The 13,093-nt window shown below is 41.7% G+C and overlaps 1 protein-coding gene across 1 annotated transcript in view; it reads left to right on the forward strand.

Annotated features, from left to right (window-relative positions):
* Nucleotides 1-4,317: 4,317 nt before the first annotated feature.
* The window catches only part of alkbh1 (alkB homolog 1, histone H2A dioxygenase), a gene marked incomplete at its 5' end in the record, with an annotated part of 32,736 nt that continues 23,960 nt past the window's right edge, over nt 4,318-13,093 (forward strand). Inside the window, one exon of the mRNA XM_083924063.1 lies at nt 4,318-4,455. Coding sequence (XP_083780189.1) covers nt 4,318-4,455 — 138 coding nt within the window. The remainder of the gene's footprint in view (nt 4,456-13,093) is intronic.

A 13,093-nucleotide genomic window follows, 5' to 3' on the forward strand; every position in this document is an offset into this window, starting at 1 on the left:
TTGATCAAAAGTTATCAAAATCATTTTCATATCCAAACAATATGAAAGTTATAGAGGAAAGACTTGGTACACTGTAGTCAAAACAGGAAGTGGTGCGTTACTTTGAAGTAGTTTCTCTGATTATCACACAACTAGTTATTTCCCGAGCCGCACTGAGGGTCTGTACAAAATCGGACATCAATCGGCCACAAGCTGGTGCTGTTATGCAAAATTGAGTAATGCATGCATTTTGTGAACAAACACAATATCTACTAACTAAAATACCTACACTTACTTTTTCAAACCATGATCTGTGCTGCGTTCAAGCTTAAACTTGCGTCCTGCCCATGGACCTACGGGTCCGAATTGCATCGCTTTATCGGGTTGCTTGGACCCCGTTGATACCTGCTTGCAGGTCTAGTTTCATATTCTTTTTTCTGTCTGTCTATGGCTCAGTAGTTAGAAAACTGAGTAAATGTCGTCCATATACTATAATTGGCATATGTTTATATATGTATTTAAATTAGACGAAATAACAATAGTATATATACTGTATTAATGGTTTGAATCAAGCAAAGTAATGTTTGTATTATTTAGTGAGCATTTTTAAATTTCAATCCCCTGACTAAAATGTGGCAAAATACCATCTAAATAAAATAGTTTGATTTCCCTGTCTTAAGCACTATCTTGAATATAACTGTAACTATTATATTTATATATTTTTTTATTCATATATTTATTAGAAATAGTACGTCTACCAAGTACTAACTAAATAAAATACCACAAGTAGGCCTATTTATAGGCTACATAGCTAAAAACAAACAAACAAGTGTAGCTATCAAGTTATAATGTTTATATTAGCCTACTAACAATGTCAGTAAATTACGTACCATCATCCCCTATGATCAATACGTCCGTGCCTAAAACGACATGTACCAATTTCATGTAGGTCATGCTGCTAGAAAAAGCTTTCCCTGTGTCCATGGGATAAACTAGAGCAGTGTGAGCAGCAGAGTTGTGTCTCTGCCGGAGCCTTTCACTGGGCTCTACGGACACGGGAACTAAGCTGACTCGAGGTGTTTCACTACGGCTTTTTTTTTAGCCACGCACCCTCCCTTTCCTGCCCATAACTCCATTTTGGTCGGGTCTTAAATTATGAAAACATATTTTTTTTTAGTAGAGGGTCTGAAGAAAATTATGAACTTTTAGATTGGTATCTAAAAAAAAATCGGTTGAGATCTCCTCTTCCCCACATGTATGAGAGTGAATGGGCGAATATGCTTCCTGGCACAGGACCGCCACAACAGGAGAGTGCTGCGGTACCGCGCTTAGCCGCTAAGCCCGTGGTGGCATACGGCGAGTGCACCGGTCCTGGGGACCTGGTTGCAACCTGCCAATAAACAAAAAGAAGAGGAAGAAGAAGAAGAAGAGACTGGGACGGACGGATTGGTTGGTGAGCTGGTACGCCGGACTGGAATGGACAGGAGATGGCAGAAGGAAGTGACGGATCAGGGATTGAGATAGGAATGGAGCAAGGTGGCGGGAGAAGTGAAAGTTGGAGTGAAGTGAAAATGGGGAAAGCCAGGCGAAAACGCAAGAAATTGGGGCAGAAAGGAAGGAGCTCAATGTCAGAAGAAACAGATAATGAGCAAGCGAGAGGGAATGAGGAAGAGCACAAGGTAATTATCAGACTGGAGCAAGAAGGTGCTTCGTTCGGTGAGTGGAACCCGGTTCTCCTTACCAAGGGGATAAACAGTCTTGTGGGAGAGATAAAGAGTGCCAAAGTTCTGCGCAGTGGGGCACTACTGATTTTTTGCAGGGACAGCACACAACTGGGGAAAGCGGTTAGACTGAATAAGATCGAGGGGAAGAAAGTTAAAGCAACGATAGCTACTGGTGGGGGTCTCACTCGAGGAGTGATTTTTGGGATTCCCCTTAGAGTGTCCACTGAACAAATAAAAGAGAACTTAAAAGGTGCAAGAGTGAGGGAAGTCAGACGCCTGCAAACTACTCGAGAGGGCCAAAAATGTGACAGTCTGTCAGTGCTGCTTACATATGATGAAGATCGAATCCCTGATAAAGTGTTTATCGGCTACATGAGTTATGATGTGACGCTCTATGTTCCCCCGCCGCTTAGGTGCTTCAAGTGTCAAAAATATGGGCATGTAGCGGCAGTATGCAAGGGAAAGCAAAGATGTGGGAGGTGTGCAGGGGAGCATGAGTATGGAAAATGTGAAAGAGGAGCTAAACTCAAGTGCTGCAACTGCGGAGGGGAGCATACCTCCGCATATAGAGGGTGTGAAGTAAGTAAGAGAGCAGAAGAGGTGCAGCGAGTGAAAACATCCCAAGGGATCACATATGCGGAAGCGGTCAGAAAGGTGGGGATGCAGCCAAACGGCAGTAGTGTTAAGATGGCAGACAGGCATGAAGTGAGAGCGTGTGAGGGATGCAGCAGAGTTAAAGAGGACACACTGATTGTGGAGAAAAGGCAGTTTATACTGTTCATGGTTGATGTAATTAACTGTACTGCGCAAACAGACAAGAAAACAGAAAAAGTCAAAATAGTAGTAAAAGCAGCAGAGAGATATTTGGGAGTTGAGGCCATTGGTTGGGAGGAAGTGGAGGAAGTGTTGAAAGGAGGCTCACCCAGTTCGCAGACATCGTCACAGACATCGTCACAGACATCAGTATGGGGTGGTGGATCATCAGGGTCATAAGTATATTGCAGTGGAATGCAAGAAGTCTTGTAGCCAATGGACAAGAGCTTAAGAAGTTTGTCTCAGATCAGCAGGATAAACCCAGTATAATTTGTGTGCAGGAAACATGGCTGAGAGTGCAATGGGATTTCATAATACAAGGATACACTGCTATAAGGAATGACAGGAAGGTGGGGAAAGGTGGTGGGGCGGCCACATTTGTCAAAATAAGGTTCAGTACTGTTCAAATAGGAAGAGAATGTCAGTCCATAACAATAAAGATTTGGACAGGCAAATATGAGCTAGCAATAATAAATTACTACAATCCATGCAACAGATTAAGTGTAAATATACTGAATATGGTGATGGGGATAGTGCAGGGGAAAATAGTGTGGTGTGGTGATTTTAATGCACATAGGACTCTATGGGGTAGTGGGAGAACTGATGCAAATGGCTTAATAGTAGAAGAATTTATAGAAGATAAAGGATTAGTATGTGTGAATGATGGGAGTGTCACAAGGTATGACTGTGTACAAAATAAGGAGAGTGTGATTGATTTGACTATGACATCAAATGAAATGGCAAGTATCACTGCTTGGGAGGTGCTAGATAAGACATTAATGGGTAGTGACCACTATCCAATCAATGTTAAGATTGGAGTAGAGGTACAACTGGAGGAAGACATGAGATTGCCAAGATGGAAAATTGATAAAGCTAACTGGGAACTCTTTCAAGAACTGAGTAGGAAAAGATTTGAGCAAAAGCATTGGGATACAGAAACAAAAAGAATGTGCCGTGGTGGGATGAAAACTGCAGACAAGCAATTAAAGAACGAAATAGGGCATTTAGGCTGTTAAAGAAACATCATTCTATGGAGTCGCTAATTCAGTATAAAAGGTCACAAGCAGTGGCTAGAAGGACGGTCAGAACAGCTAAGCGTGCTTGCTGGAGGCAATATTGTAGTGAGATAGGTCGGGAGGTACAGCTATCAGATGTTTGGGGAATGATCAGGAAAATGAGTGGAATAAGAAGAAATACAAAAATACCAATACTGACAAGTAACAGCAGAACAGCTGTTAGTGGATTAGAAAAGGCAAGGCTATTGGCTGAAACACTAATCAAAGTTCATAGTTCAGGGAATCTATCAGCAGAGGCTAAACAGCATAGGAGCACTATTCTGGCACATAATACATGGGTTAACAAGAAAAAAACATCCTACTGGTAAATGTAGACTATGTGATCATACTGAAACTGTGCAGCATGTTCTTATGGAATGCAAGGGATATGAGAGAGAGAGGAGAGATCTAAAATCTGCACTGCAAAGGGAAAAAGTGAGCTTTACGGTAGAGAACATGTTGCAAAGATCAGAAACATTAGGAGGTATGTGTGTAAATACTTGAGGGAAACAGGCTTAATGGATAGGGTTTAATTTTTTAATTTTTTAATTATTATTATTATTATTATTATTATTATTATTATTTTATTTTATTTTATTTATTTATTTATTTATTTTTTCTCTGTCATCTAATGTTCCACACTCCAGTTCGGTAGGTGGCGGCAATGCACCTATAAGCTGGATGCCAGCCGCCAATCAAATCCAGAAGAAGAAGAAGAAGAAGAAGAAGAAGAAATCGATTGTGTCATGGCCAAGATGGCAGCCTCCGTGGTTGAAGGTGGAGAAGATGCATTTCGAAAAATCTTCAAGTTTTACAAGAGAAGAAACCCTCCGCCAGATTTCAGTAATGTCATTGACTTCTCCAGCGATTTACCGAGTGACAAGGTGAGGGAAACGTCAGAACGTGGTCGATAAAAAATGGACTTGAGAAACCTGAAACCACCTGGAATTTGAGGTTAAATATAGAGTTGACGGTGGTGGAAAAAATAGGCTAAAGGTTACGCACACCCTTGACTTAAGTCAAAGTAGTAAAACCCCAATATAAAAAATACTCTGTTGCTAGTGAAGTGAGCTAGTGAAGTCTGAAGACAAGACGGCATTGTGCGCAGGTAAAAGTAGCCTACAGAAATAACGTAATTAAAAAAACAAACATTATGAGCACTGGAAATAATTTTCAGCGTTTCCTCACCTGTCTGAACTTTAGTTTATTGTGTATATGTATTTTACTCATATGGACAGCTGCAGGAAGAAAAAAACTATTACAGCAGCAGCATTTTTGAATAGCCTGAAAAATCACCAGAGATTAAAGGATCAAAGACAAGATGTTTCCGAATCAAATTAATTTGACAGAAAATTCGAAATACACATAAATGATGCATTAATTAATTGTACCACTATATCTGGTTCAATTATGTGACTCCCATTTTTTGTGTCTATAGGGTTAAATTTAAAAATGTTAAAAGTTGAAAAACCTTACTTGTTTACATTCTTTTATAGATACAGAGACACTATACTAAAGTTTTTGGTGAATTTCTACTGTGGCATGACCCTGAATTAGAGGTTATTGTAAGCATATAAATTATAATCATTATTTTTTAGTATTTATCTGAATAATTTGGGGAACCTGTCAGTCAGGCTAATTTTCTGAATTGTCAACCGGTGTAACCAACATTTTTATTTTCATTTCACAATCAACCAGGCATAGAGTACATTATATTCAAGTTATTACAAGTTATATACAGATAAATAACCAAGCAAGTGACATCGCTAACGGATAGAGAAAATGGTAATAAATGAAATACTACGGAAAGCCTAAATAAATAATAATAATAGGGCTAAATAAATAAAAATGCCATACTAAAATAAGATTAAATAGAAATCAGTCAAATTAAACAAGGTAATTTAGGAAATATGGTACATAGATATTCATACAGATGTAGCAGGGCTCTGGACTGCGACTAAAATTTGAGTGTGCGACTGAATTTTACGTCTAGTCCCACATGCGCAACCAGATGTCTTCACATATTAATATGTAAGTGACTAGATAAGATAAGATAAGATAATACTTTATTGTCTGTTACACAAGGGTTACAGAAAATGTTCTTAGACAAGGCTTCAATCACAAGAAACATTCACACAGACATATAAGGACAAGACATGGGGTGTTGAGGTATCAGCTGTGGTAGTCATTTTGTGTTGTTCAGTATGGCTATTGCAGAAGGGATGAAGGATTTCTTGTAAATGTTCTTCCAGGCCAGTGGTACATTGAAACGCCTGCCTGATGGTAGTAGCTGGAAGGAGTGATGGAGGGGGTGAGAGTGGTCCTCTGTGATCAGGTTGGCTTTCCTGATCACTGAGCGACTGTACAGCTCAGATAGGGGGGTATGGGGGGAACCAGTTATTTTGGCAGCATGGTTTACTATCTGGGAGAGTCTTGTTTTGTGCTTGATGGTGAGTTGGTTGTACCAGGAAGGTATATTAAAAGTGAGTACTAATTCAATGAGGGAGCGGTAGACCAAAGTTAGCACGTCCTTGCTGACCTGAAATGTCCTGAGTTTCCTGATCAGATGAAGACGTTGTTGTGCTTTCTTGAATATTGTATTGGTGTGTTGTGAAAAGGACAGGGAGCTGTCTATTTCTGTGCCCAGGTACCTAAATACCTGCACTTGTTCCACTAGCTGTGATGCCTTGTCTCTGCCCCCACAGCATAGCTCCTTTGTTTTTGCTATGTTGAGCTCTAAGGAGAGCTCAACAAAGTATCAGACAGCTTGTCCACTGCCTGCTGGTATCGGGCTAGGGCATCAATGTGGGACATGTGTGCAACCAAGGTAATGTCATCTGCATATTTAAAAAGTGCCATACCCTCACTGTTACACTGGATGTTGTCCGTGTACACCGAAAAGAGAATTGGGGATAAAACACAGCCTTGGGGGAGTCCAGAGTTTAAAATGAGCTTTGTTGATTTAACCCCATTAAAAGACACCTGTTGTGGTCTGTCCAGCAGAAAATGTTTTATCCACAGGGTCAGTGTTGGGTGAACCTGAAGATCTGATAGGTGATGGAAAAGTTTGTCGATGCTCACTGTGTTAAAAGCTTAGGAAAAGTCCATGAATAAAATCCTGGTGTGTGGGTGTGCTGAGTCCAGGTTTTTGGTGACAGTGTCTAAAAGTGTGAGGCTTGCATCCTCCACACCAGCGTCTTGCCCTGTAGGCAAATTGGAATGGGTCTAGCTTGTCTGACACCATGCCTGATAGGAGGTTACAGACCACCTTTTCCATACATTTGCACAGCACAGATGTTAGTGCCACTGGTCTGTAGTCCTTTAGGGCCTTAGCAAGTGCTTGGGGATGGGAATGATGGTGGTTTCCCTCCACTGGTCAGGGACACAGCCAGAGTCCAGTAGGTGTTGGAACAGCCTGGTGAGAACGCCAATTAACTGAGTGGGGCATTCCTTTAGTGCCCTACCTCTAAGCCTGTCAGGGCCAGAGGCCTTGTGTGGGTTGACTCTGTGCAGTGTGGAGGTCACCAGCTCTTCATCAATAAGGAGGGATTGGAGACTGGCGCTAGTGGCTAGGGGGGCCCGGGTGGATGTTGTGCTGTCCCCATTGAAGCGGGTGAAGAAGACATTTAATTTCTCTGCCAGAGTTGGATCCGGGCAGGCAGTCTCTGCAGGTTTGGGTGTTCTGCCCATCATGATGTTCAAGCCTTGCCATGCTTCCCTCGCATTCCCAGAAATTAATTTCTGCTCCACCTTGTTTTTATAGTCAATTTTAGCCAACTAGGCCTTCCTCCTAAACTCCTTCTCCAGTTCCCTCACCCTGGGTTTATCTCCTTCTAGGAAGGCCTTCTTCTTCTGGACCAGGCAGATTTTCATGTCCTTGTTAACTCATTTTTTATTGTTTGGGAAGATGCTTATTTGTTTGATGGGTGTTACAGTATCCTCACAAAATAGAATGTAGGAGGTAAGTAGGTCTGTTAAAAAGTTAAAATCATTGTCACTGTCGTTAAAAAACAAATCCCAGTCTGTTAATTCAAAACAGCCCCTTAGGGATTCAGCTGCCTCTTTATTCCAGACTCTAACGTGTTGTGTTATGGGTTCCCCTGTTTTTAATCGTGACCTGTATCTTGGCAGTAACAAAATAACATTGTGATCAGAACGGCCAAGGGGTGGGCGTGATTTTGAAAAATAGGCGTCTGGGATATTACTGAAGCATAAATCTAGTATATTCTGCATTCTGGTGGGGATTGTGACATGTTGCTCTAAATTTGGCAGGTAGGAGGTGATATCGCACCTGTTAAAGTCATCCAGAATAAACACTGGTTGGTCTCCAGTCTGATTGACAGCTCTGTTATAGCTCTCAACTATGTGTTCAGCGGCTAGATTGAAGTCGTGCCCTGGAACATATACTAAGATGACAGTGATCTGGGAAAATTCCCGGGGTAGATAGTGTGGTCTAAAAGACACAGTCATTGTCTCGTAGTGTTTGCAGGTCTCCCGCAACGTAGTGTTTGTCGCCCACTTGTCATTGACAGCCATGCAGAGCCCGCCCCCAATTGACTTCCGTGTTTTTACCGCATCTCTGTCAAAGCGAATGATGGTGGTAAAACCATCTGGCTCGAAGCTTGTATCCTCAGTAAGCCATGTCTCGGTAAAGCAAAAGAGACTGGTTTGCCGATAATCTTGGTCGTATCTGATGAGTGTGCAAAGTTCCTTGGCTTTGTTCCGTAGTGATCTGACGTTCGAAAGGGTTATGGCTGGTAACGGTAGCCGACTGCCTTTCCTCCTTAATCTGTTCCGTATCCCACCTCTCGAGCCTCTTTTCCTTCGTATCCGCTTTAGCTTGTGCCCCCGGAGTATTTCAAGTGGAATGCTGTTTGTATGGAGGGATCCATCGGTTCCCGGCTGGTGTCTCAGCTCCATTAGGTAGTTCCGTGCGTAGGTGCGCCTATCTGGAGCTGCGGTGAGAGACTGCACTGGTTATATGCAAAGTCCATTTACAAGCTTTAGATTAGCGATCATTAGCCATAAATAGGCTAGGTAGAAAGCGTTTTCACTCAACATCTCGACAAACAAAACGTAAAAGATGACATACAGTAGAACGGTAAAAACTTCACGGTAAAACACGCAAACGCTGAGCCATGTCAGGAGTCGCTCACACAGAGTAGCGCCCCCACACAGCAACATAGTGACAGACAGGAACAATATGTAAGCAGTGTAAGAAGATAGTGCCGTCAGCACAGTCACACAAACAAGTAACACGTGAGCTCAAGCAGCTAGTCACAGTGTCGGGACCTGACGGACCCGAAGCCTCATATGTAACGAGCTGCTAAGCCGAGTGACAGCAAAAAAAAATCTAAATAGTTTTCATGTCTGCTCTATGAGAAGAAATCAACAGTGTTTAACTGAATTATTAACTTTGTTTCTCCGCCCAGCACAGTGAGTGAGGCAGCAGGTGACACACAGACTGATCTGAACAGTCAGTGTAGATACGGTTCATATTTTAAATTTTTTTTTAAAATACTATACTTTACTTTTATTTAGTTTACCGCTAACACAGGTACTATGCAAAGACACCTGCAGCCCCACCACAGCTCTCTGCTAAAATAAACCCTCCTGTAAAGAAAGTACCGACATTTTGTGTTAAAATCTTGATGCGTCTCATTTTTCGTGGACTTAATAGGCAAGGCAAGGGCAAGGCAACTTTATTTGTATAGCACTTTTCATACACAAGGCAGACTCAAAGTGCTTCACAGCACAACATGTCATGAATTAAAATGCATTACAGAAAGACAAAGAGAATAAAAACAGACAATAATAAAAACAGTGCGGACGTTAAAAGTGCAAAGATTAAGCAGAAAGCTAAGGTGAACATAAAAGTTTTCAGTCTAGTTTTAAAAGTAGTCGGAGTGGGTGAAAATCTTACATCTTCAGGAAGTTTATTCCAGCTGTTTGTTGCATAATGACTGAAAGATGCTTTCCCTTGATTTGAGTTTACTCTGCGAACCACTAACAGAATGGCCTCAGAGGTTCTTAGGGCGCACTCACACTGTCCTTCCGCACCGCGCCCCGGGCTTTAGGGTACTTGTCCCCCCTCCCTCTCCCCCCGCGCCCTAGGCCGTTTGTACTCACACTGCCTGGGCCTCGCGCAAATGCTTCTCGCTGTCCATACGTCATCACGCCGTAACACGTCACACGCATTGATTGACGTCATTGCGATGCGTATCTTTGTTTACAAATCTTCCCATAGACCTCAGAGTTTTAGTGCGTCTTGTCCGACTGTTTTTGAATATTTTCATCCGACCAAATCTGCAGTAAACACTCCACCTCCGCATCACACCAACGTGAACCTTTTGCCGCCATTGTTGTTGTTGTTGTTAAATGTCCGCGCATGGTCCGTCCTTCTAACTTCTATGTCCGAACAGGCGCACATAAATGACGTCAGAACCGCTGTAGGCATCGTGCTTGTGCACGTGCGCGCGCTAGTGCTCGTACATGTGCAAACGGGCTCTACAAAAGCCCACCTATCTCAGGCGGGCCGTGGACGGCCCGCTGTCCGCAGTTATGCGCGGAGCGGGTGCACTCACACTGCTCAAACGCACTAGGCTTTAGCTGAAAAAACGGTTTTGGCCCGGTACGGAAGAACAGTGTGAGTGCGCCCTTAGTGATCTAGAAGGCTTATGTAGTGGGAGCATATCAGTGATATACTTCGGCCCTAGACCATGTAGTGATTTATATGTGAGCAGGAGGATTTTGAAATCAATTCTCTGACGTACAGGAAGCAAGTGTAATGATTTAAGAATTGGTGTGATGTGCTCACATTTTTTGGTCTTTGTTGGAACTCTAGCAGCAGCGTTCTGAACAAGCTGTAACTGCCTGACAGTTTTTTTCGGAAGACCTGCAAGAAGACCATTACAGTGGTCTAGCCTACTGGTAATAAAGGCATGGACAAGTTTTTCTAAGTCTTGAGCTGACATGAGCCCAAGTCTTGTTACATTTTTAAGGTGATAGTAGGCTGATTTTGTAACTGATTTGATGTGACTGTCGAAATGTAAATCAGAATCCATAATAACCCCAAGATTTCTTGCTTTATTTGAGGTTTTCAGGGACAGTAATTGAAGGTGTTGGATGAGTTTAAACCTTTCTTTTTTAGCACCAAAAACAATTATCTCAGTTTTATCCTTATTTAGTTGAAGGAAATTTTGGCACATCCAGTGTTTGACTTGCTCTATGCAGTGGCACAGAAGATCTATGGGGGCGATAGTCATTTGGTGATAGCGCTACATAGATTTGGGTGTCATCGGCATAACAATGGTGGTCAATGTTATTATTTTGCATGATTTGTCCTAGTGGGAGCATATAGATGTTAAATAAAGTTGGCCCCAAGATTGAACCTTGGGGGACTCCACACGTTACGTTGGTTTGTTCTGATACAAAGTCGCCAATGGAAACAAAATAGTTCCTATCTTGTAGATATGACTTGAACCAGTTTCAGACTGTGCCTGAGAGCCCCACCCAGTTTTCCAACCTGTCTAAAAGTATTGAGGGGTCGACAGTGTCAAATGCAGCACTGAGGTCCAATAGCATTAGTACTGAAGTTTTGCCAGAGTCTCTGTTAAGACGGATGTAATTTATAACTTTAATAAGGGCCATCTCGTTGCTATGAAAAGGTCGAAATCCTGACTGGAGGTTGTTGTGGCAGCCAGTAGAAGCCAAGAAGTGATTTAGTTGTTGTTGGAGTACAACTTTCTCAGTTATTTTACTTATGAATGGTAGATTTGCAATTGGTCTGTAGTTGTTGATAATAGAGGCATCTAGGCTCCGCTTTTTTAGAAGAGGTTTAATGACTGCAGTTTTGAAGGCCTTTGGGAAATTTCCCGATTGAATAGAGTTATTAACTATTTCCAATACGTTTGTTGATAGGCAGTCAAAAACATTCTTAAAGAAGTTGGTAGGTAAAGCATCAAGACAGCAGGTGGTTGGCTTTAGATCTGTCACTGTTTCCACTAGAGTTTTAGAGTCTATGGCATTAAAGCTTGCCATCATTGCTGTGTGATTTTGGCCTAAACGGGGTGGTGATCCAACTTTTTTGTTTGAGATATTGATGGCACGTCTGATGCCTTCAATTTTATCAGTATGAAAGAATGCAAACTCATTGCATTTCTGTGTGGAATGGAGTTCGGCTGGTATTTGTGTTGGGGGGTTGGTCAGTCTGTCGACAGTTGCAAATAGGGTTTTGGCCTTATTAGTGTTGCTGTTTATGATATTGGAGAAGAATGTTTCTCTAGCATTTTTTAGGACTAAGTTGTAGGCCTGGAGGCTCTCTTTATAGATGTCATGGTGAATATGAAGTTTTGTATTTCGCCAGATTCGTTCAGCCTTCCTGCACTCTCTTCTCTGGGCTGTTACAACAGCAGCTTTTCTCCAGGGTGCCTTTTGCTTACCAGAAATCGTTTTAACTGTAACAGGTGCAATGACATCTATAATATTCACAATTTTGGAATTAAGGTTGTCTACAAGATCATCAACATGGCATGGGTTTAGAGGTGGTAGTGAGGAGATGGCATTTTTAAAGAGTACATTTGCATGTTCATTGATGTAGCGCTTTTTGACATTCTTTGATTCTGTTTGTGTCTCTGGAATTAATGGGTTCAGAGGTGGTAGTGAGGAGATGGCATTTTTAAAGAGTACATTTGCATGTTCATTGATGTAGCGCTTTTTGACATTCTTTGATTCTGTTTGTGTCTCTGGAATTAAAGATATATTAAAGAAAACACAGAAGTGATCAGACAATGAAAGATCAGTCACAAGAACATCAGAAACCTTGAGACCATTTGTGATAATCAGGTCCAGGGTGTGTCCTTTACAATGAGTAGCCTCTTTCACATGTTGAGACAGTTCAGATCTATCTAAAATTGTAAAAAGTTCCTTTGCACCCTTGTCATTCAAATCGTCAATATGAAAATTAAAGTCACCAGTTATAACTAGGCAGTCAAAGTCAGTGGAGATGCTAGACAATAATTCGGTAAAATCATCGAAAAAATTTGCTGAGTATTTAGGTGGCCTGTAAATAATTACCAGGAGAATTTTGGGAGAGCATTTCAACACAGCACACAGGTATTCGAATGATGTAGAATCACCAAGTGACATCTGTTTCCCCTGAAATATGTTTTTAAATATAGCAGCAACCCCTCCCCCACTTTTCCCAGATCTACATACATAAAAACATAAAATCAAGTTTGGAAGTGGTAATAAAATTGACTAAAAATGATTTGTTATTTAGAGACCTAACATTGAGCAGACCCATCCTGATGGTGTTATTGACAGGCTTCAATGTTGACTTTGATTTGGAGAGAATAGGAATGAGATTGTTTAGGTTAGCAGGGTGTCTAAGTTTCCCAATGTTCACTCTCTTGGTAGTCACAACAGGAATAAAGAAGGTGCCAAGCTTTGACGTAGGCAACCTTGGGCCCAGCTGATAATGTGGTCTACTGCTGAACCCTTTTCTGTATCAGTAATATTCAG

This window comes from Echiichthys vipera (assembly GCF_963691815.1).
Source record: "Echiichthys vipera genome assembly, chromosome: 12".
Lineage (NCBI taxonomy): Eukaryota > Metazoa > Chordata > Actinopteri > Perciformes > Trachinidae > Echiichthys > Echiichthys vipera.